At 37.4% G+C, this 25,119-nt stretch overlaps 1 protein-coding gene across 1 annotated transcript in view; it reads right to left on the bottom strand.

Moving 5' to 3' along the window:
• The window catches only part of DPP10 (dipeptidyl peptidase like 10), a 3,628,631-nt gene that overhangs the window by 919,143 nt on the left and 2,684,369 nt on the right, over nt 1-25,119 (bottom strand). Inside the window, exon 11 of the mRNA XM_044074976.1 lies at nt 4,538-4,661. Coding sequence (XP_043930911.1) covers nt 4,538-4,661 — 124 coding nt within the window. The remainder of the gene's footprint in view (nt 1-4,537; nt 4,662-25,119) is intronic.

The raw sequence follows: 25,119 nt of genomic DNA, 5'->3' as shown, positions 1-25,119 counted from the left end.
AAAGACTGCAGTTTTTATTGTGCTTAGAATCAACATAAAAATAAGCCAAAGGTAATACTAGTATATATAATCAGTGCTACATAAGGAAATAATGTCGATATACCAAACAGAGACCACACATTTATAATGCAGGTAAACTAGAAGATGGCTGTTCAAAATATTTCAATAAATGAAAATATCAGTTCATCCAGAAGAGCTGCAACCTTTGTTTTACATCTATGTGCATTCATAAAAATTGTCATCTAAATATCTGAGTTTTCCATATTATGCCTGATAATTTTCTACAAGAGAAATATTCCCATCAGACTCTGGTAACTTGATCATTAAAACTCTAATAAATATATCTTCTTTTTCCTGCCATCTCTAGTCTGATAAATAGAGGACAGACTGAACTAAAGTAATTAAGAAATATTACTGCGTTTACCTGTGAATAGCAAAGGTAACTTATAGCTTGTTTGATGAGTTAATTGAAGGGATATGTCTCATGTCTAGTCCCTAAGGGTATTTGGAAAGTCCACTCAGAGCAGTAGGTATCGGCCACATCTTGTCACCTGGTTTCTATAAACAGTCTGATATTTCACACTTAAGGAACAGTACAGATTTCTCTGCATGGCCTAGCAACTGGCAGTCACAACTCGCAGCACACATTAATGTCTACTAAACTACAGGTTAAGTCAGCAGTAGCCTTCAGTTTATGCATTGGTCATCAAGCATGGCTATTTCATAAAAATTCAGTTTTAAACAGCAAATCTATTTGAAACAGGTTTATTTAATTTAGTTATTAGAATTGGATAACAGGGTAGGTTGGCTGGTTGATTGATCCTTTGCATCTACAACGTGAGCTCCAAGGGAGCAGCAGACATAAGTGATATCATACAACACACAGTTCAGAAGTAAAGTAGCATTAAACAAAGGCAGTATCTCCTTCCAAATTCTGTCTCGTATAATAGTAAGTTTTTTACCTGACCACACTGAGTCACACACTTGAGCAGGGCACAGCCCATGTTAACTGATTCATTGCTACAACAGCTCACAGTATTACTGTTTATTTGCTGACAAAGTCATGAGCTGACAAATAGATGGTGACAAGCAGAATGGAAAAGGTACATGTTCACGTTAACATTAACATTGCTTTAGAACCATTGCTTTGGATCAGAGTTTTAGCTTTTCTTGCTTTTCAGCACTCCTAGAATTATAGATAGATATACCTACCTGAGTCACCATTTTAAGACCTCTGTTTCCTGGGTCTATATTACTAGAATGAATGCTTAAATGTTCGAATCTGTAAAGGCTGACCTTTACAGATCGAGCACTTAAATATTCGAAATAGTAAAAATGTATATTAAAAAAAAAAAAAAACATGTAGAAAGGGTTTAGGCAGGGGGGCAAGCCCCCCTGCACCCCCTTACCCCCCACTAGTTAAATATACCAACTCTGAGATCGCACTTCAGTGAACTACAGTGCGGAAATGGGAAATTTCCCATTTCCTACACTATAGTGCGATCTTGGAGTTGGTATATTAAAGTAGGTCGGTGTGGGGGGTGCAGCCCCCCTGCTTAAATCCTTTAGTTTTTTTTTGTTTTGTGTATTTTTTATTTTTAATTGTTGCAAAATTTCGATCGCTTAACTCTTTGATCTCTAAAGGTCGACCTTTAGAGATTCGAACATTTAAGAGGTCTAGCATCTAATATAGACCCCTGTTTCCTGTATTGGTTTATGGGTGTCTCTATTGAAAGAATAAGAATTAATACCATGACTTATGATTAATTTTCTTTGCCTTTGAGCTCCAAGGCCTAGAGTTCATACATAACCCATAGTCGATGTCTGTGTATAGACCTTATGTTCTTCTTGTCTCTGAATGGATTTTCTCTGGCTACTTTAGTTTCCTTCACCATCCCACAAGCATGCTGGATGACTGGCTACTCCAAACTTTCTATAAACACTGTTTATCCTTGCACTTACTGGCCTAGTTGTGGGTGAAAAGCAATCCTTCTAATGCAAGTACAACTGACCATTTAACAAACACATAAATACATATGGATCCTGCTGTGAAATTATTATTTTTTATGTATTTATTTTTATTTTCCCTTTTGAAGCTTGGCTGTCAAATAATTTCAACAACCCTTTTATGGAGAAATAAAAGCTGGAAAAGTATATTGGGCTCTGTAGTCAAACTGCAGATAAGTGTTAATACCACCTTGAGTCATCACTAAAATAGGGCATACCTACTCTGACTGACAGAGTTAACAATAAGAAAGTAATAAACAAATATCTATGCAAAGTGGGCACCAAGTTATAGCCCTGTCATGGACTCGATCATAATTCTTACATAAAATTATCCTGTACAAACTACTTAGTTAAAAGCATGCCACTTTACGTATATTTCCTGACCTTAGTTTAAATGAAAAAACAGCTCAGGAAAAGCAAGATATTTAATTAAAAAAAACGTGATAAGATGTTATGTGTCTGTTATTGGAACAGTTGTGACTAAATAGCAAACACATTACTTCAGAGCATTTAACTGAAGTACAGACTGCATCACTTTGTTAGGAGAGACATTTAAGCAAAATGCATGTCTTCTCTTGTTTGGAACTATTGACAAAAAAAGACTTCTGTCTGCAGCTCCATGGAATGCTCCATGTTAAAGACAGAGACTGTAGTGTAGCTCACCCTGCTAAAACTACAGGTGAATATATAGACAGATGTATATCTATCTATTTCTATGTCCATCTCCTTCTTTCTTTCTTACTTTCTTTCTGTCTACCTATCTCTCTGTCAAGGGGTGTGCATGTTTGCATGTGTGTGTTTGTGTGTGTATGCTCATGTGTAGATAGATAGACAGATAAGTGCAAACATATACACAGGCACATATATGCATGTATTACACACATACATACAAACACAAAGAGCTGTATAACTACATTAATGTATATTTAACCTCCCAATGGATACCTACAAAATGTGATAGAAAATGTTTGGAGCAGAAACATTTTTTCACCTCTCCACTTACATTGTGAATTTATTAAATCCATTTTTGACATATAATAAAATGTTTGTGAGTATGAAATGTCTAGCTACTTTTAAATACTTAATTTTAGGTGTACTTCCAATGTTAATGCCATTTTTGTGGCTACATGATATGTTAGCACTTTCAGTGTTTCTGCTTGATTCCTATGCAGCAATGTGGTGATGACCATGTGCATAGTGGCATGAGATGGTTATAATAATGTACATGCTTAAGAAGTGCACTACAGCAGCTTGTGAAAGCAGGGTTCTTATATGTGACCCTTCTAGGTCTACTACAAGTACTTAGGAGATAGTAGCAACATTTGTTTGTTGCTATGCTCTAAATAGCAAATGCCCTATTTCCTGCTAACTTGGTCCTGCTTTATTATCTAATCCTTTCACAGCCTGACCCTACAGAACTGTATATCCCCACCACAGCCTTAATTCTAACCGTAAAACTTTCACTTAGTTTCTAGCTCCAACCTAAGTCCTTGTTAACTATCTAGTTTCTAGCCCCAATCTGAGTCCTTGTTCCCTATCCCTAACTTGTAATATTCCCTGATTGTTCCATAAACCTAAAACTCCACACTGTCTCACCCTAAACCTAAATTCCCCAATTCTTCCCTAAGGGTGAAACTTCCTCATCCCTACACCTATGTTTCCAGTCACTCCATAAACCTAAAACTGTCCTCCTGGTACCTAACTGTGAAAGTCACATCCTACTCCCAAAGCCTAAAACCCGCTCCTGCTCCTTAAAGCAAAACCACTTTCCCAATCATTGCCTGAAACCCTGAGCTATATTCCCACCCCCTCCCATTCCTCCCCCATGGCTGCTGAACCTATCTTTCTCAAACTTGACTATCTGTTTAGATAAGGTACAGAAGCTATCCTCTCTCCATATGTCTGACACACCTTACCCCCACATGTAGTTGAGTTAATTGTAGTAGGTGGCAAACTTTGTAATCTAAAAGATACTCAAGTCCCTTGCTGTAAAACAGTGGTCTTTGACTACATAGGACTCTGGTACTTGTAGTAGGTCCAACTCCTATAATACGTTATATTGTTCTCATAACTGCTGAGCATAATCAGTGTGGTCCATGTGTTACATGTGTATTTTGTATCTCACTGACAATCTCTCATAGTCTTTGAGTAAGTTAATATGCATCAGTGCTGCAGATGTATTAATGAGCAAGTTCATGATGGCTAATTGGCTGAATACATTCCTATCAGATGAATGTACAAAAATATTTATATTACGCTTTTCCCATAAATTTATCATAGTAGCCTTTACTTTTTGTATCCAGTGTCTTGAGAGAACATCACCATCACTAATGCAGTTGTCTTCCACACTTTTATGGTATCTAAACTGATTCTTTATAGGACTTCTGCACAAATTTTTACTTAAGTCACATTTTGAGTCTTAGATTACTTAAGATGTCAAGGAAAGGCAGGCATTACTTTGATTAAAATGTAAGATTCTTAATGGAAACTGAAATGTCAGATAAGAAAAAAACTTACTTTAGAAACTTACTTTTGAGCATGCTCCTGTTGTTGTTTCACAGATGGTCAGGACTGAGAGATTCTGAAATCTGTTTAACCACCGTACTGCAGTCCTTGTGTTGCCCACCCATTTTACCATTGTTATGTAGTATTCCCTGAAAAAATAAATATGTACACATTATACTCTATTCAAAATTTAAGTTGTTCTATTTAAATAAAATGCTATAGTCACTTTTGCTTATAAAAGCTAAGGCATATGATAGCACTTCTAACACCAAAAATGCAGGCCTCTTGCTCAGCTGATTTTTTTTTTTTTTTTTGCAGAAACATGTTGTATGCAGATGTATTTGGAGACAAAGTTTTATATCTCCTTGTGGCATGACCAGTTTTATTTTCTAGTAGTATTTACTTGAGGACAAAATCAAAAAGCTTACCAGAGATCCAAATAAAATTTGAGCACAGCTTCAAACTAATGCACTGGTGATCAAATGTATCCACTTCCCAGCGTGCCTTATGGGAAATACTTTCATTTTTGTATTTGTTTCTTTATTGTCTGGGCTATTCCCATTTGGCCTGCAGCCTATTTTTCATGGGTTACCCAAGGATGTATCAATACTGAAATTGAGACAACATTCAATTTAACTACAAAGTAAATAAGTGACACAAAAAAATGCTCATATATCTGAAAACAACACTAGGCTGTGCATAAAAATACTGCATTCTTTGGCTGGGTACACAGTGCTAAACTACTGGAATGGGATTTGATAATATGAGGGTACAGAATGGCCAGTTTCCCTTAGTTGTATTCTGTTTAACAGATGGATCAACTAGAAGTATTTTATTTGCTGGTTCCTCTAAGAAGGATTTGGTTCATTTCATTCAAAAATGTACAGTACATTCGAAGGAAGTGCTTGTAGCGCTCATCAATCAAACAGCTGGCACAGAAAGCACCATTTCAAGGCTCTAGGACTCAGTCTAATTTCTAAGTGTTTAATTTAATCTTATTTATTCTTCCATAACCTTTTTAACAATAGCAGAAATAGCAATTAAGAAACTAAGAATGTATTTTTCCCATTCTCCATACGGAGTTGGGATATCACATCAGCAGTGACCATCACCTAAAGCCAATGTTCACACCATCTGGTGACTAGCATTTCTTCCTTTCTTTTTTTTTTTTTTTTTTTTTTTTTTTACTGAGATAGAACACTAATCCCTTGAACTATTTTAGGTTAAGTCTGGGGTGAGACTCAAAATAAAAGTATCTTAAAGCACAGAAAATAATTAGAGAAAGAATACAAATTTCAGTGACAATTATATCAGTCTTACGTAATGAATTCATACATTATAAATAGTATATGACATTGTGCTTGTAGAGTAAAAAGAAAGAAGGAAGAGGAATACAGTACACTTCAAGGGACTCTTTCCCTACAAGGATTGGGTTAGTGTATTACTATTGTGGAGTAAACAGTTGGAGGTAGAAGATGTATTCTCAATTCTCATGCCCAAACAGTGGGATTCCCTCCCACCTGAAATTACTTAGACTCTTATTCCAACATCTGTTCTCTACTAAAATCATATTTAGTTAAACTAGCAGAATGCATTTGTTACCCCACAAGTCATATCACATAAGTATCCTTAACATTTTCTCCACTCTTAACTAAGCCACTAAGATTCTTTTCTGCTTTTCACATCTCTAATTTACTAAACACTAATTTCTCAAATGTTATGAAACTTACATTAATATTGGAAATGAGCACATTAGATTTACCTTCTATCCAAAGCACTCTACTGCCGTCGTACTATTGTGCTGTCACTTATGTGTTACGTTCGTTTTGCCTATGTTTGTATGTCTGGTCATTTTTTGACTCTAGGATGAGACTGAATATTAGTCAGAACTGAACAGTGCTGTACCCTGGTAAACTCAGTCAAATATACAGATTCAAATAGTTGATTAATTAAATGAATACATTAATTAATAAATAAATAGGACATGCTTAGAGGGAGTCTAAATTATTCCCATGAAAGACATCTCCATCAAAGCCCTATTCATTGACACTACTACATCAAACGTTTCATCCAGAGAATGATCACTACATGGAAGTTTTTCCCTGGGAGTAACTAGGTAGCCAGCATTGTGAATTAGCCATTTTCCCTACTGTAGTGCAGTCTTGGAGTTGGTATATATAAGTGTGGGGGTGCAGCTCCCCACACTGCAGAGTGTGTGGGGCAAAGCCCCACCCCACCTTCGTGATTGTAAAATTATGTTGTTCATATTACAGTTTCTCTGGTGGCCAAGAAGTTTCTTTCTCTAGGAAAGAAGTTTGAAGATTGTAATTTTTGATGAATGGTTGTTTAATGGGTAGTAATTAATGAATAGCTGTTCAACAGAGATGTCTTTCGAGGAAATAATATAGACCCACTAGAGGCAGTGCTGTCAAGCAGACAAAAGGGAGTAGTGCATTACTATATATAGTATGAATAGTATGTGAAAGTATATGCAGATTGATAAAAAAAAAATTACGGTAACATTTTAAGAAATTTGCAAGAAAATAAGTGGGAGCTGACTGATGAGTTTTGAAAGAATGGATGACAGAGCCTGTCACTTCAGGTGATGCTCCCTGGTAAGAAACATTTACATGCAGCTTTTCTAAATAAGAACTTTTTGAGATCATATCTAAATGTTTTGTAACTGGGGTGGAGTTCCCAGATTTTTAGTGATGGGAAAAAGGGGTTGCGGATGGATGGATGGGTGGATGGATGGATGGATGGATGCAGAAGCTGTGATCAGTGCAGTTTAGTTTGGTCCTTAGTGTCTGCAGTGAAATTATGTTGGGCAGGGGGTCTGAGATGGCACAAGAGAGGAACAATGGTAAATTTGGAAGGTAAAAAAAAAAGAAATTATTCTTGTTCGAAGAATCTGTAGAATAGAAACACTTTGACTACTTTGATTCTGCCTTGGAATAGTGGTCAAGCTGTTTGGAAAAATCATCTTAAAATACATCTGCACACTAATGTCAGTTTTGCGTATTTATAACATTATTCCTAAGTTGTATTCTCGGTAACAGAGCAACAGATGTAAAGTTTCATAGGTTCTTACAAAGCTTATGGCCAAAAGTGACCATGAAGAAGCTCATTAACATCATTCAATACTGAAGGGAAACTAGCAGTGGCCTCATTAAGTAGATTTTATTTACATATTCCTGGTGAAAATATGTGATCAGCTATCAAGTCATCCAGACTGGTCTTAAAAAACTATTGCAATGGGATTTGATAACTTCCCCCAGTTTGCAGTCATCAACAAATATGGTTATCCAAAGTGCCTTGATATCAGCTTTTATGACAAAAAATATTTGCCAAAGAGGAGGGGAACCCAGGGCAGAGTTTTGTGAGACCCCTGAACTTAATTTTTTATTTTTATTTTACATTTGTTGACCGGGCTAGTCTAACTGGATACATGTCCATTTTCAGTAGAGGCCCAGGGAGGTAAGCTCCGTGCAAAACAAAAAAATAACCAAAACATTTAAATTTACAATAACATTACAGGTTAAGACAGAATTATAAGAGAGGTCTGAATAGCTCACATTGCAAAATGCAGGTAGACTATAAACTATACCCTGGGGAGATAAGCTCTGAGGATAAAAAAATAAATAAAAACATTTATATTTACAATGAACATTACAGGATAACACAGAAATTATTAAAGAGGGCAGAATACTTCACAGTGCAAAAGGCAGTTACAATGCAAATTACAAAGAGAGCAGAATACTTTGCAGTGCAACAAGCAGGTAAAGGTTGACAATTAATGTTATGTGTTCTTTCAGACAGCCAGTTGCCAAATATGTGGTTTAATGTTGAGTTGGGAAAGTTTGTCAATAATCCCATGGGGGATAGAATCAAAGGCCTTGGCCAGGTCTAGCTAATCAGTGTGGACTGTAAGCTCCTAATTCATGGCCATACTGATGTGTATCCAGAGGTATAACGTCACATATATTAATATTTACTTGTTCAGGTAAAATATGTTCTAAAACCTTGCAAATAATACGATGAGACTAAATGACCTGTAATCCCCGGGGTCAGAAGAAGGAGCACCTTTATGCAAAGGCACAACAACTGCCATTCTCAGCTCCTTGGAGATATAACTAGTGGATAGACTCAGGCTGAAAAAGTTGATTGAGGGGTTTTTGCTAAGTGGGACTCTACACTTCTCAATAGGCATTCAAGGATATTGGCAGGATCCATGGTCATAGTATTTTGAATTATGAAAATTGCCAAAAGACTTTTCCCCGAGTGAACTCAGTATGGAGAGTATGAGGGGAGGTTGAGAGAAGTTGGAACACAGTATTTCCTGCAAGAATATTGACAATATCCTTGGCGTAACAGTAGAAGGTGCCATTTGTGATAAGCTCAGTACAGAATTGTTGGTTACTTCTAATGTCTTTTTATTTTTGCTGAAGAAATGGACTGCACACAATAGGAGGGCTGGAAACACAGCTTACAGCTTTAATAAATACTCCAAAATACAAAAAAAAAAGTGTAAAAAAATAAAAATGGTGTAAGCGCTTTTGCTTGAGTTCAAATAACCCCAAAAATATCACTACATCAATTAAATAAAAAACTTGTAAATGGCGTTTAAAGATTAGCACATTACTATAGCGACAGAGGACATCCAATACATATCGAAGAGTAGCATCAAATCAATAGTGAGATATATGTACACTGAAGTTCCCCTACTAAAAAGTGTTAACTTTAAAAAATCGCAACGAAGTTACTTTAATTAGAAATGACAAATGTACTCATGATGAAATGTAAAATGTACTCATGATGATAAATAAAAATTAAAAACAAGTAAGTATTCAAAAGAGTAATAGAGCAATGAGAAGCAATATGCAAAAAAAAGAAACTAAAGATCAAGAACAGCAGTTATATTGTATAACTATCCTACACAAGTATACTAAGCTGAAAATGATATGTGAAATTAAATTTGTACTGTTTAAGTACCTTCAGCCTAACTATTACTCTTCATATGCAATATGTACTCAGTATAAATAAGTTTCATTCAGTAACAGAGTAAAATTGAGTTTTTTGCCATTTTTTGCCATTACCATCAAGCTTTTAGTCTCATGTTTATTTTCAGATTGTCATTTTTGTATATTATTTTTGTGTGAGATAGCTATACAATATAATATAATTTATACTGAGTTGTGATAGAGCTTTTTAGCCTTCTAATATGCCCTATTGCTCTGCACTACTACTTATTTTAGTACTGTTTTGACCAAGATTTTTTATTTATCATCATCATTACATTGTTCATTTCAATTCAAGCTTTAATTTAAAAGTTTTTTAAAGTTTTTTATTTTTTTATTTTTTATGTGTTTAGTGGGGGATCTATACTATGCTTATATTACTCCTTGATTGTGCTCTATACTGCGCGATATGTTTTGTACCATCTCCTCTTACTGTAATGTAATATCAATGTCGAGTAATTAAAAATAATTTTTATTCAAAAGAGATATAGTGATATTTCATATTTTTGCATCTTTTTAATGCATTACTTGCTACTCTTAATGATTTTTGTTTTTATTTACATTTACATTTCATTTTTTTTTTTAACTTGGCGATGTCGTTTTAAGGTTGTCATTGTTTTTTTAAATGTAATAATGCACTTGAACTTGATAGGTTCAATGTTTTAATTGTATAAGATAATTTTTTTTTTTTTTGTAACACTTGTGTCTGATGCGGGTTATTTTATTTGAACCTGCAGCTGCTTCATTATTTGGATTTTACACTTTACACTTGTTTTTGTATTTTTGGAGTATTATGCTTGTGTTTCCTGCCCTCCCCTTGTGTGTGTGTGCAGTCCTTCCAGTCAGTTTTTGTTCGTTTTTGTTTGTCTTTTTATTTTTATTACAGAGTCTGTTGACGCAGTAGCTCCATCATGTGGATTTAGTGCTAAACTTTCCATTATGCTTACTCTGGGCTGGCATGGACATCTCCAAGCACCTACCCAAGAGGGAATAAAATTCACAGCATTAAGAAACAGGCTCACTTAAAAGATCTCTGTTGGGTAGGTATGCCATTCATCGTTGTCAAAAAGATCAGTAAATGGTAAATAATTGGTCTTGGACTAATTCCTGAATGTAGAGGAGATATCATGGGCCACAAAAACCGGCTCTTATAGAGAAAGTCACAGCAATAGGTCAGATTTGACTAGGGTGTGAGTAACAAGTGGAATGGAACAGCTAGGAGAAATGTTTTGGAGGACAAGATCAAGAAGGTTAACACCCCTGTTGGGTAGGTGGACAATTTGATGAAGTGCATTGGCATTTACAAAGCCCAGAAATCTATAAACATCCTTGTTGCTCATAGTACATCTTTGCCAGTTTATGTGTGGATAGTTAAAGTCATCCATAAGAAAGGTATTTGGTTCAAGTGCTAACTTTTTTTAACTGGTTAATGTATTCTGCATGTTCATGGATATCTATAATTGCCAATATTTGGTAATTTGCTTTAATGAATGTAACTAGTTTTTCAGTTAAATCTGGTGAAAAATAATGAATGAATACAGATATTCCCCCACAGTTGCCAGTGGGATTAAATGCAGGAAAGGAGCTGAAAGGAGTGCCATCACTACAAATGAATCAGTTTTCTGTAATTACACAAATACTGATGCCCTCAAAGTTAAGGAAGCCCTCAATTTGAAAACATTTCTTGTTTAGGCTTCTGATGTTCAGCGGCTCTGTCTTGATATTATCCAGGTTGGAATTCACTATGTCAGGTTGTTCAAGAGATGAACTCTGCCTAAAAACAGAGGCAATATGGGTGAAGCAAAATTTTTAGCCAATATGCAAAAACCAAAGGGAAAAAGTTGCAGGCTCTGCATGACAAAGCAGATGAGTCTGTTGATAATTTCATCCCATACAGACACATACTGCATTCATTCAAGCATCCCACCAATTTACTATCAAATTATTGAAGCCAATTATTTTGTCCTTGAATGTAGGTATCATTCTCAGTGATAGTAGAATGGTGATCAATACATTTCCCACAGGGTAGAAAGCCACATGAGCAACTACAAGGTTGTAACTGTACCTTAGTCAATGCAGGTACCTAATCAACATAGTCACATCCCAGTATTTCTTACAATGGAGTCAGCAATGACTACAACATTTCTGGGATGTGCTGCAGGCATATGGGACCTTAAGGGCACAGGCAACCCCCAATAAGATCAGGTGCGAGTGTGGATATGGATATAGATTTAGCATTTATAATAGGTGGCTGAGGCAAGCTAGCAGGATGTCTAGGATGCCTTAGAGGCTTAGGCAATGATTTCTTTACTGCCTCAGCTTATATGGAAGAAATATTTTGACACATACCCCAAAGCATCCCTAACAGCTATCCCTCGCCTAGTATCCCTGACAAGCAGGCCTTAAGTGCTCTCTCCAAGGCCAAGAACACAGCCTCTATGGGATCTGACAATAACCAGGCTGTGTTATACATGGGTTAAAACAGGAATTAGCATCACCATTGAGCACACTTTCCAATCACAACCTAAACACTGGCTTCATCCTAGTGGAATGGAAAACAGCTACCGTCTTCCCTTTGCACAAAGGGGGTGCATCCACAGCACCCAGGAACTACAGACCCATTAGCCTGACCAGCCTTATCTGCAAGACCATGGAACAAATCATCATGGACCTTATTAGCAAAGATATAGGAAATCACCAAATCCGTGACCCCTCCCAGTTTGGCTTTGTCAAGGAAAGATCATGACTGTTAAACTTGGTGGACTTCTTAGAGACAGTCACCAAAGTCCTAGATGAGGACATATCTGTGCATATGGCCTACTTAGACAGCCTAGGCCTTAGACATAATCCCCCATGCATGCATCATTGATAAACTCTCCCTTCTGGGTATCAACCCATATATTGTCAAGTGGGTTGCAAACTGGCTCACTAATAGAATTCAGATGGTTAGAATAGGGGACTCACCCTCCTCCAGCATACGTATAACTACTAGTGTTCCACAGGGATCGGTTCTGAAACCCCTACTGTTTGGAATCTATTCTCCAAAGCACAGGCTAAAACTAAAGTACTTGTGGCTGAAGAAGTTTGCTGATGACCGCAAACTGGGCGATATCATTGAAACCCCTAGTGATGTCAACATCCTGCAAGAAGGTCTTATGCAAACTAATGATGGTGCCAAAGTCATGGTCTTAAAATTACTGCAAACAAATGCATTATCATCCCCTTTGGCAAGAGTGATGTTCCTGCAAACTACCACATCAATAGCAATACCCTAAGCACACAGTCAGTGGTGAGAGATCTAGGCACACAGATTGAAAGCATCCTTAACTTCAATCACCATGCCTCCCCAGTGGTAAGAAGGGCATTTTATATTGCTCATCTCATAAGTAAGGGCACTGCCACCAGAAAAAAAAGAGATTATAACCCCCCCCTCTACTCTTCCCTCATCAGGGCAATAATTTAGTACAATGCTCCCTTTGGTATGTTCCTTTCCAAACACCTGCAGGAATTGGAGAGACCACAAAGGTTCCTTACAAAGAAAATTCAGGGTCTTCAAGATTTCTCTTATGTGGACAGATTGAAATCATTGCCACTTTCCTCTGTGTCATACAGACTGCTTAGAGGCAACTTGCGCATTGCATACAGAGCAATCTCTGACCCAGCTTTAATGGAAATGCTGCACATTCGCAAATCAAATGGCACATGGGTCACTCGCTCAGAGGACCTTAACCTGGTATGTGACATCAACAGAACTTGCTGGAGAGACACATTTGTCTCACAGAGGTTGCCCCACCTTTGGAACATGCTCCCTGCTCCATGTTAAACAAAGCCCCTCGTTAGCCCTATTTAAGTGCAATTTGGATGATTGGATGAGTAAGTGGAAATTCACTCCACGTGTTCCACCTGTGTACCTGTTTGACAGGGACAATTAGGTGCTGATTTTAGTGTCTGCTTGAACCAGACACCCTTGGGAACACTGGTTGAGCCTGGCTAGGCTTATAAGGACCCTGGTGCTATTAGCCTAAGAACCTTCTATGATACTATGATCCTGTGATGTGGTAATGCACTGTGTTTGCAATGCAATGTACTGGCAGTGGTTGGGATGGAGAGATTAGCCTTCAGTTTAGATAAATACATACATCTTTCACAGGAGAAACCAGTACAGGTTAGAGGAAGTGGATTATCAGTAAGCATGAGGCAGCTGCTACACTGCATGAGAAAATTCATTTCTAGCAGGTTGGTTAAGGAAGAGAAAATCAGACAGGGACTCCATGCCGTCAGGTATTTTATTGTCTTGTCATTTTTTGGGGAAAGTATTAATTACACATATAACTGCTAATAGAATCAACAAAGAGTATAGTGTATTCATCTAAAATAAGAGAAAATTGTGAAAGTTGAGGACATATAGTGTAAAACAAGCTTAGTTACAATAGTGTGTTAGTGTGGGGGTTCAGCCTTGACTTAGATTTTTTTCTAAGGCAAATTTGCTTACTGGTTACTCAGTAATCTACGTTTATGGAATATAATGGAAAGTTAAACAAATAAGTCACTTTAAGCGGGCGCTTCCTCAAAAGGATAATGTTATGTTTACCATAAGGCCCAATGAAAGAAGAGTCGAATAGAAGTGTTCAATCCAGTTAGCATAAAGGGTAAACAAACAGACAGCTACAACCATTGGAATGTTTTATTTCCCTTTAAAATAGGGAAAAAATGGTCTCTGGCTTCTCCCTCAGTTCACAGGTAATTAGCTTTTAAATCCTATGCATCACTAGGAGATGCAGTTTTCCTCTTTCCTAAATAGAACTGCTAATATTCAAAACACTGCACTAAAACTAAACATTGCAATCAAGCAATAAATAATATAAAGAAAAGAAACCAATGCATTTATCTTTACTATTCTGCAATATATTTTATTATAGAGCCAGTCCAATCAGATTTCTCTTGGGACTACACAGAAGGTTGGTATAATGGTTAAGGTGTTTACAGACACAAGGCACAGGGTTTGATTCTCACATGGGGTAACAGACTAAGCTAGGGTTGAAATGGCCTATAAAGACAGTTACTCTACTACAAATCTATAACCTAACCCACAGAGTGTCATTTCCTTTACACAGATAAACTGCTGTCTAACCCCTCCCTCACTTCACAGGTAATTAGCTTCTAAATCTTATGACTCACTAGGAGAAACAGCTAATACTGCAAAACACTGATGAGCCAAAAGTATAACTTTTGCTCATTCTTCTAAGAAGGTTTTTGTTAATTTCATTCAAAAATGTTCAGCACATTAAAAGGAAATGTTCATAGCTCCCACCAATCAAACAACAGGGAGCAATAGTACCATTACTTCGAAGCTGTGGGCTGTAGTCTAATTTCATAATCTTTTATTACATCTTATTTGTTGTACAATATCTTATTTTACAATAGTGAATGGAGCAAGTAAGAATTCAGTTAATTTAGTTAATTTGGCGGCTAGTTAGTTAGTTGAATATACAGTGCAAATATAAGTGAGTGCTAAAAATTAAATGCATTTTGAAGTTAAGGTCAGGAAGATGACCATGTTGTTTAACACACACACACACACACATATATATATATATATATATATATATATATATATATATATATATATATATATATATATATATATATATTGTTTATTGTTATTCTTTTTTAAAATGAATGGTGATTGTTAAAACATTTTTTAAGTTATGTGGGGCATATTGTGATTGTTGGACACTGTGAGGAAAGCATTACTATCAACCCCCCTTTTCCCATTTCATACACGTGGTTGTGGTGTAGCTTAAACTGTTGCTATCTGTCTCAGTTCATTATCCCTCTCCTGCCTGTTTCACTAGTCATGCCTGACTGTCACAATTTTTTTCTCACACAATGCATCTCTCTCTCTTTGCAGGATACCGTTGTTTCTTTTTTGCCTTCTTCTTGTCTGCCCTAAATCTTCTTCACATATTGCCTTCTTTTTTCCTGCACGTGTGTTCAAACCATGATAATCTGTTATTTTGTACTTTCTTTGCAATTGGAGCTAATTGGGCTTCTGATATGATGTCTTAATTTCTTCATCTGCACCACAGAGCGTATCCTGCAGTCCAACTCAGGCACTTCATCTTCATCACCTCTAACTTCCTCAGTTGCTCTGCTTTCACTGCCCAGGTTTCTGTACCATACAGTAGTACTGGTTGCATCCATACCTCTTAACTGTCCCTAATTTTCAGGGACGTCCCTGATTTTGACCCAAATTTTAGCTCTGTCCCTCTGAATCCCTCCTAAAACTACTGACTTTGGGCAGAAAGGTGGTGAATTACACTTAATGAATAATGACAATAATTAAGAGTTAGACACTTCTTTTACTTCAGAAAAGGTGTATTAATTCATATGCTCTGATTCTCTCAATGTTTCAACTTAATGGCGCTAATATTTTAAAGGTGTCCCTGATTGTCCCTGAGTTTTTCTTGACTTTTCCCCTGATTCTGTTCAAATATGTACCTGATTGGTTGAGAGGTCTGGTTGCATCACTGTTTAGAACACCTGATTTTTCAGCTTGCTTGGTATTCTTCTGTTATACACTACACTAACACTCTGGCTGCAGCCTCTCTGATTCTAACATTGACACTCTCATTCAGACTTCCTTTCTTGTTAACCACTCCTCCCAGCTACTTAAATCTGTTAAGTTGCCCCACTATTTTCCCTTTTATCTCAAATCTTAGATACTTCTGATTCCTCTCATTTGCTGTCATTACAGCTGTCTTATTTTGACTCAGTTTTCTTCCACGAGTCTTCAGCTTTGCATTCCATTCCCTTATCATTTGCTGAATTTCTTTTTCAGAATCTAACTGTAATGCTGCCTTGTCTGCATTCAGCAACTTTGTTGATCTGTCCTTTCAGCATTCCCTTTAAGAAAAGTATGTGCCGATGTCTGTATCACCTGTCATTCAGAGCTTTTGAAATAAACAAATTGTTTTTATTTCTTACATGTTTACATGAGATCGTCTTCACAGTGTAATACCCATTGTATTAACTAGCATGGGTAACACTATACTATTAGTATTGCTAATCAATGACCTGTAGATTTTTGTAATACCCCATCATATATGTGTGTTAGACATTGACTTTTTCTGGCTTCCTAAAGCAGCCTGCACAAGTAACTCATTCCAACAAAACACACACTGCCAACTGTGTTCAGACTAAATAATGTTTCTTTTATTTCTTTAGTAATCACTTTGTACAGAAACAGTGTATCTTTTGTGATGCAATTTTTTTAAATAAAATATTTCTCCATGTACTATTTTTCTTCTTTTTTATTCAGCTTAATTACTCACCAACAAATCACGCATTGTAACTATTAGAAGCCTGCATAAGGTAAATATGCCAGAAACACATACTTCTGCATTTGACCTGTTGTTAGCAAACATATTTGAGGTGGACTAAAGTTCCAATGTTTTAAATACAGCATGCTCGACCGAATATATTGCTACATGCAGTTTTTTTTTCCTTTTTTTCTCTTTTTTATTCTTCTTTAAGCAAATTTTTCAGAACAATGTGCTACCCATATCACCTGAGTAATAGCAGTGGTGATCTCTGCCCAGGCTTTTGACTCTGAGCAAAAATCATTACTGGAACATTCAGCTTCCAAAAAGTGAAGGCACCAAAAGTATAACATACTCACAGACTATGTCTATAGTGTACTATTATGTCTGACACATCAGTGGCTAGAAGAATCATTCTGCATTTAGTCTTTTAATCAAGTACTTCTTAATGGAATATGTTTTTTTATGATTTTAAAGGTAATTACTAGGCTATCAGTCTAGTTATTGGCTACAAGCCTAGCCAATAACCAGATGCCAGAATCAAACCCTGGACCTTGCGTTTCTATGAATAAAAACATAAACATCTTGCTATCCCACTTTCCAATGCACACTGCTCTAATTTGTACTTTCAAACTATTGTTTCCTAAACAGTTCTTAAAATGCAATTTTTAAGGGTTTACCAAATCAAATATAATTCAATACATAATATGCTGCTTAATATGACTTTCTCAAAGGCTATATACCAAACCAGTCTCTTTAAACAAAGCTCCTAAGGCAGACTGACTTTCAAATGTTGGAAAATCAGCATTATACTTATGGACATCTCCAAACAATGTAATTGTTTTCTTCTTAAATTGCATGCTAGCAAGCAAGCTACAGGAATTCTTCCTTCTGATACATGCTAAACCTCATGCCACCAGTGATACTAAAGTGTGTGTGTGTGTGTGTGTGTGTGTGTGTGTGTGTGTGTGTGTGTGTGTGTGTGTGTGTGTGTGTGTGTGAGAGTGCATGCTCACTTGTGTCAGCTGTCAGTCTGCCCTTCTTTTTATTTCACTAATAAAAGACCTTAATATTGAGTGATGAAATTCTCAATGATATTGTTATAATTTGACTAGACCTTAATCAGATTTAACTGTTTTAATAAGCAATGTCATCAAATATGTTATAAACATGATATACCGACTAGAATTTAAATGGTGCAGCCAAACTCTTTTTTTATGATAAAAACTCCTGCGGGTATTCAATATGCTCCATGCAGGTTTTGCATGAAGCATACATAGTGTTTACCTGTTAGCGGAATGAGCAGCAGTGCTAATTGCATATTAAAAATGCTCCTTGCACTTACATGAACACAAGTGACATTTCATTGCCAGCAACAGTGCTGCCAGCTAGCAAACTGTGTAGTGCAGCACAAATGCAGAAAGAAGCTGCATACAAGTTTGTCATCGACCAAACCTGCTCAGCAAGACTGCACAGACAGCCACAATGACTGCCAGGGTTGAAAATACTGCAATAACTGCAGTACTGACACATTAAAGAAAATTGTAGTCAGTGCAATGTACAGTACAATTATCTGCAGAATGAAATAACAGATGGGTGGTCACTGGCACAGCAAAATACAATTGAAACATAACACTAGGCAGGGAAAGTGTGTTGATGAAAATGAGCACAGACATGAATGATAGAAATGATGAAAGAGGAAGAGGGCATGATAAATATGTCAATGTACCCAAGATAGGATATGTCAAAGTACGTTCACTTCCAAGGCAAGTCAGTAGCATAACATTAAGCACATATGTATACAGCACAGTGCGTACTGCTGTTTACATCTCTTGGGCTACTATATTTATATCATCACAGAGGACAGTCTATTTATGTGACTGTCACAGAAGGTTACATGTTAATGGAGATGAATGATTGTGGTATAAACATCACTGACATGCTCACTGGAGAGGATATTTAGCTAGGATTATATATACAATAGGGGTATGTGTATATCCTGACATGGGTGCATATGCTTCATGCAAAATTTCAAGTGGTAATACTGATGTGATATACTGGAATGTCCATAGCACTGTTCAGTCACACCAAGCTGTACCTAGGATACAAATGGACTTCATAGGTTCAGAGGAGAGCACTAGACAAATATTCCAAGATCCCATATTTAACATGAGTTTCACAATTTTTGTATAGCTGCTTGACTGACTTTCACACAGGTATGAACCTATGCTATGTTATCTAAGATCAACTGTCTCTCTCCATGAGGGACATGGGTGCGACACCAGGAGTACAATTACGATTAACTATTCATTAACATAGGTTGCACTTGAACAAGGTTAGGAAAGGCCTTTGCTTTAGGGGAATGGGAAGCTTGTTCCAGTCAAGGAGTAGTGTCTGATAGATGTATCTATCTCTTCAACATTATTCATTATGTCAGAGGCAAGGTTAACATCCTTGGAACAAGTGAGCCTTGTGCAGTTTGTCTTACCAGTGTGTAACATTTCCATCAGGGCCAGATTGGACTGTCCTGTAGACTAGACACAGATCAGTTCTCAGTAGTCTATAGGTGACAGAATATAGTGCTAGGGATTTCAGTCTTTCCACACTGGACATGTATCTTACACCCTGTATTCTCTTATGCAAAAACTCTGAGGTTGCTCCAGCTGTTACAAATGTGTGGTGAGGTACATGCAAAAGGATGCATTGTACTCAGTTATTGGTGTGATGAGGCCCAAGTGCAATCTAAGATGTCCTTTGATCTGGACACCATGCCCATACTTATAAGTTGTGCCACAAAGAATGGATTTGTCACTACTGTGGACACATGATGGCCGAACTTCTGATTATTTTCTACCTGAGAACCCAGATCGCATACCACTGGGAATACTTATACAGTGTGCTGTCTATATTGTAATTAGCTTAGGTATTTGCTTTCCAAAAGGTAATAATAATCCTTTATTCACCATTTAGGGTGTTTCCATGGCTCTGGCAACAATTCTTTGTGTGCTTTTCTACTTTGTGCAGTATAGCAATAATGTTAGTGGATTCAAGGATCATCCATAATTTGCAGCCATCCACAAATATGATCCAAAAAAATGTATAAGGTTGTCTTGACTTCTGTGAATTGAATGCCAAACAGGAAAGGGCCTAGTACAGAACACTGTGGTACTGCCCTGGTTGCTGGCCTCTTCCTAGAGATGAATTCACATACTTTGACAGTATGTGTCCTGTGGGTCAGCCATTTGGTTACCACTTGGTGACATAGGGGTTTATGCCCAGTTGAGACATAATACCTGAGTGTACAATTGTGTAAAATGTCTTGGCCAGGACAGGTTAGGTGGGATGTACAGTCTTTGTCTCATCTATGGCCTTGGTGACCTTCTTGAGGAATTCAACCACATTTAACAGACATATTTAGCCTTAAGGAGTCAGAAATGAGTTTGGTACACAGTTGGTAGATTACCTATGTTTCTTGTTAATAAGAACTGTGATGACTGTTTCCATTGCCTCACATATGAGGCTAGTCAGGCTTATGTGTTTATAAATTCCATGTATCAGCTGACAGTCCACCCTTGTTCAAATGGATTATTGTTGCTGTCCACCAGAACATAGTATGGGTGGAGCTTGCAATTAAGTAGAGATCCAACTGATTCCTCTAAATCAGGTTTTCAGTTATTGAAAAGGCAACTTGGGGTGTTGTCATGGCCACTGATGCCATGTTTTAGCCTTAGAGATTGCACAGCTGAGCTGTTCTCTTGAGAAAATAAGCTTAGCAATGTTTGCATGTATACTTTGGGGTAATAACCAGTTTGGATAGGGTTGTGAAGTTTGATCAAAATCTGTCAGCTAGCAGGTTGTCTACTGCCTCTGAATGAGTATGTGTGGTGCCATCCTCAACCATCTCTGTCCATAGCTGTGTATTCCCCTGAAGATTTTATACTTAGTTAAAATGTGATTTGTCACAACACCTCCAAATACAGCCTTGGGTATCCATCACATGCCACACAGTGAAACTGTTAATACAGTTGTACTTCTTTACCTATGTCACATTATGACGTCATTTGCACAACAAATGCCTGTAAGTTTATCATTGGAAAGGTATGATCCATGTTCCTGATAGCATTTATGGACACATTACAAATAAGGTGGATCTGGTTCTTGCACAACTGCTAATGTCACAAATGCTGACAGTTATACCATGCTTCTGGGGAACACCTGAATATTCCATGTGAATAGCAACAGAATTACTGATACAATAGATCCCACAAGGTTGCAAGTGATCTGAACTTGTGATATGTTTGTGTATATAACAGCATTACAACATGTGAATGAAATAAGGTGTGTGTGCTCGTGTAAACAGTATGATGTAATACTGTTGTATGTCACATAGCATTTCATGATGGTGAGTATACACATGCACACCTCTGCCATACTGGAATTGACACTGTGAGAGTTGAATAAGAACTGTGTAGAATGTTGATATACTCCACTACAAGAGCACATCCTTACAAAGGCAGCAATATACATATAAACATCCCATGTCAATAGTCCCCAGAAGGCATATTACTACAGCTGTCAGTGAAGGCACATGTAATCAAATGGCAGCAGTAGCCATCACTACATTAGCTCAAATCACAGACTTGAATATATTGTTTTAGAGCTACTGTGCATCCGCACCTCAACATAGCACATGTGGATGACAGCAACATTGACATGTGGAATATTCATAGTGTTATAATACATTACTAAACTAATGGCCAACATCACATAAAATACTAGCCATTATTACACCATTTAAACCAAAATCGCTATATCTATATGATAGAAGATAGTAGTGGTACATGCATATGTGTTTGATTATATAACATACTGTTTCTGTCCATTTTGTAACATGTGCACCATCCCAGTACAGAATTAGCAATTACACATCCAGTGGCATGGAGATATCTTGCATAGGGTCATGCAAGGGCTCTACTTCATAATGTGAGTATGCATCTTTGAGATGATGACATCCTCAAGTGTTCTGCATAAAAGATTTGATGTGGACAGAGGGAGAAAAAAGGGATGTTGGATTCATAGTGCTGTATTAAGTGCTCTCCTGAGTGGGATACAAATGAAAAGAGATTCAAAAGATCAAAGAATGATTGTAATTTAACACCAAATGCACATACAGCAGTTGACTGAGGTCAGATTTAAACATTACACCTGTGCAGATATACAGGATGGATTCCATACAATGTAAGAGTAGCGCCACCACAGATTTCTGACTTTAAAAGTGTCACAGTGCACTTTGTACAGGATGACAGCATTATTGTATGCTGCAAAGATGTTGGTTGGAGTGTTCCCATACCTGTGCACTCACATGTTGCTCTAAAATTGTCTCCTCACTGATAGTTGACTGAACACATACAAACATGCAAGTTGATTGCTGAGAGATTAGAACAGCTATCTACCTATACCTAGTTACACAAGCTGGAGAACACGGTACTTAACTCTAATCCCATGTCACAAGCCTGACTTTCATAGTATCAGAGTACACTTTATAGAGGATGACATCATCTGTGTATGCTGAGAAGAGGATGTTGGGAGGGCTTAATGAAAGTTTTGTGTGGTCATGTACCACTGTAGAAATTTGGCCTTTGTGATACTCGAATGAGGAAGTTGAATCATGATCTTCTGACTATGCACACGCACAAGCTGACTGTGCCATTTGGACCCCTATATAACCGGTTATTTCAGCTGGAGAACACAGTACCTAACATCTTCTCTTTATAGAGGCTAACATCAGCATAATATCAAAGGTAGCTTATGCTAAGAGATTTGTGTGCAAAGTCTGGACTTCAGATTTGCTTTTATGATTGCAATGTGCAACAATATAGTTAATGAGATCATGACAATATCAGTGTGATATGATCATAGATAACCAAAGTCCAGTGTCAGTATAAACCCATATCAAATGTAACAGTGCAGTTATGCTCCTTATTTCTGCAGTGCCCTTGATGGTGAATTAACTACTAATATATAATTTGTGAGTGCATTATTGCAGGGCATGCGTGACTCTGAGTTACTATGTCTTCAGTGGAGCACATGTCCCTGCCCTTCTCTTGTGTTTATGAATGCCCTTCTATGTGATGGAGGATAACTGGCCAATAACCATATTAAGACATGCTAAACACATCTTTACATGGCACATCAGCAAGAAACTTACCTGCATGGACATTGGCAGTGTTAGCGCATGCATTGTTCCCAATTCATGAATTAAACTTGAACTTGTGAAGTAGTTAGGAAGATATGTTATCGGAGAAACAGCTGACACATACTATGTTGTTCATACTGTAGTTTATATTGGAAATGTGTCATGTTTTATTATATAAACAACTGCTGATATTGCCGTCCTCATTTGCACAGAGTTAAACAATGAGCAACCACAGTTCTTGGATTAAATGACAAAATAGTAATATGTCAATCGGTTTGCCTCATTCTGAGCAAACAGGTTAAATGTAAACATGCAGCCAGCAGCACTCTGGATAGTACTAAGTCTGAAAAATGCACTTGCTACTTAGATTTCCAATTGCAGAGAGCTCTGTGACAGCAGGATTCTAATCCAGATTGTCTTCTTTTTACAAATGGTATCATGATGTCATTAGCTAAGTAAATGTGATCAGGACACCAAATGTGACAACGAATGACTACAGCAAAATATGTGTTTTCCACAATTTTTTTCAATAATACCTACCTCAATGCAGTTGTACAACTATTAGCTGCTTTGCAGGCCTCACTACAAATCATAATTTAATTGTGTGTACAGTTTTCTAGAAATTACATGGGGTGGAACATCTTTTGAAATGATCATTATGACTCAGCAGATATACTATTTGTGTTTGGCCAGATATCCTGAAAATGTGTGTGCAGTATGCTTTATCACAGTAAGGACAGTTTCCACATCACATTAGATAAAGATTTCTTCCATCACCACCTGAATATGTCACACACAGAATACTACAGATGAATTTAAAACACTGCACAATACAGCAGGACTGTTAAATTATTGAATTAAGGTAACATGTTCATATTATACAGCAGGACAGTCAAGTCAATCTGCAGACACCATCTATCAACCTAATAGATACATACATGTAAAGAGGGGATGGAATGATGGGATGATTACAGGACAGATGAACATGCTCCTAACTGTATTTGGTTTAATGGCACATTAATGGTAATTTGTTTGGTTTGTTGTCATTAACCATACATGCTGTTTAGCAAGAGAGTCTGACATTAGGGTGAAGAAGACCTAGGAGGGGGACAACAAGCTGATGACAAGCAAGACAAGGTTAGCTAAATATGTGATAGGTTCATAGGTTCATAGGATGATACTAGGCTATTGTCCCAGAAGCTATTATAAGCCTAGCCAAGAATTTCACCCATGTTCCCTAAAAGTCAGCACTGTTTCCCTTTTCCAGAAGGGACACAGGTGAGATCCCAGGGGTATATTTTCTGTTTTCCATCCACTCATCTAGGATCCTCTTAAAGAGGGCTATAGAGGTACTCTGCTTGACATGGAGAGGGAGTCTATTCCACAGATGGGAAAGTCTTTGGGACACAAATCTATCCCACCAACAAGTTCTATTAATGTCACAGACCAGGTTAAAGCATTGCATGAGGGTTGCGCGTGGAGTTTATCTTACAGATATGCAGCAACTCCATCAAGTATGGGACTAAAATAGCCTGGTCTGCCAGACACAGGTCACCTCTGAGCAGTCTGTATGAGACTGAGTAGAGGGACAGGGCTTTTAGCCTATCCGTATAGGATAGGTTTTTGAGACCCTGGATTTTCCTGGTCAGGAACCACTGTGGTCTCTCCAACTGCTGTATGTTCTTGGCAAGGTACATGTCAAAGGGGGCATTGTACTCAATAATGGGTCTGATAAGGGAGGAGTACAGAGATGTTATGACCTCCTTGTTCCTGGATGAAATACCCTTATATATGAGGTGGGCCATGTACAAAAGCCTTCAGTACAATGGAGGCAACGTGGTGGTCAAAAGTCAGTTTGCTATCAACCTGGCTGTCCAAGTCCCTCACAACTGATTACATGCTTAGTATGTTGTTATTAATGTGATAATTAGTGGGGATGACATTTTCCCCAAAGGGAATAATGATGCATTTCTTGGCATTCAGGTTGAGGTCATGTTTCTGGCACCAGTCGTTAGTTTGGTTAAGCCCCTCTTGGAGGATGTTTACATCACTAGAGGAATTTAAAACAGTG

Source organism: Protopterus annectens, chromosome 6.part0, assembly GCF_019279795.1.
Source record: "Protopterus annectens isolate FY-2018-M chromosome 6.part0, PAN1.0, whole genome shotgun sequence".
Classification (NCBI taxonomy): Eukaryota; Metazoa; Chordata; order Ceratodontiformes; family Protopteridae; genus Protopterus; species Protopterus annectens.
Note: the sequence above shows the minus strand (reverse complement) of the source record. Positions and strands in the feature narration are given on the sequence as shown.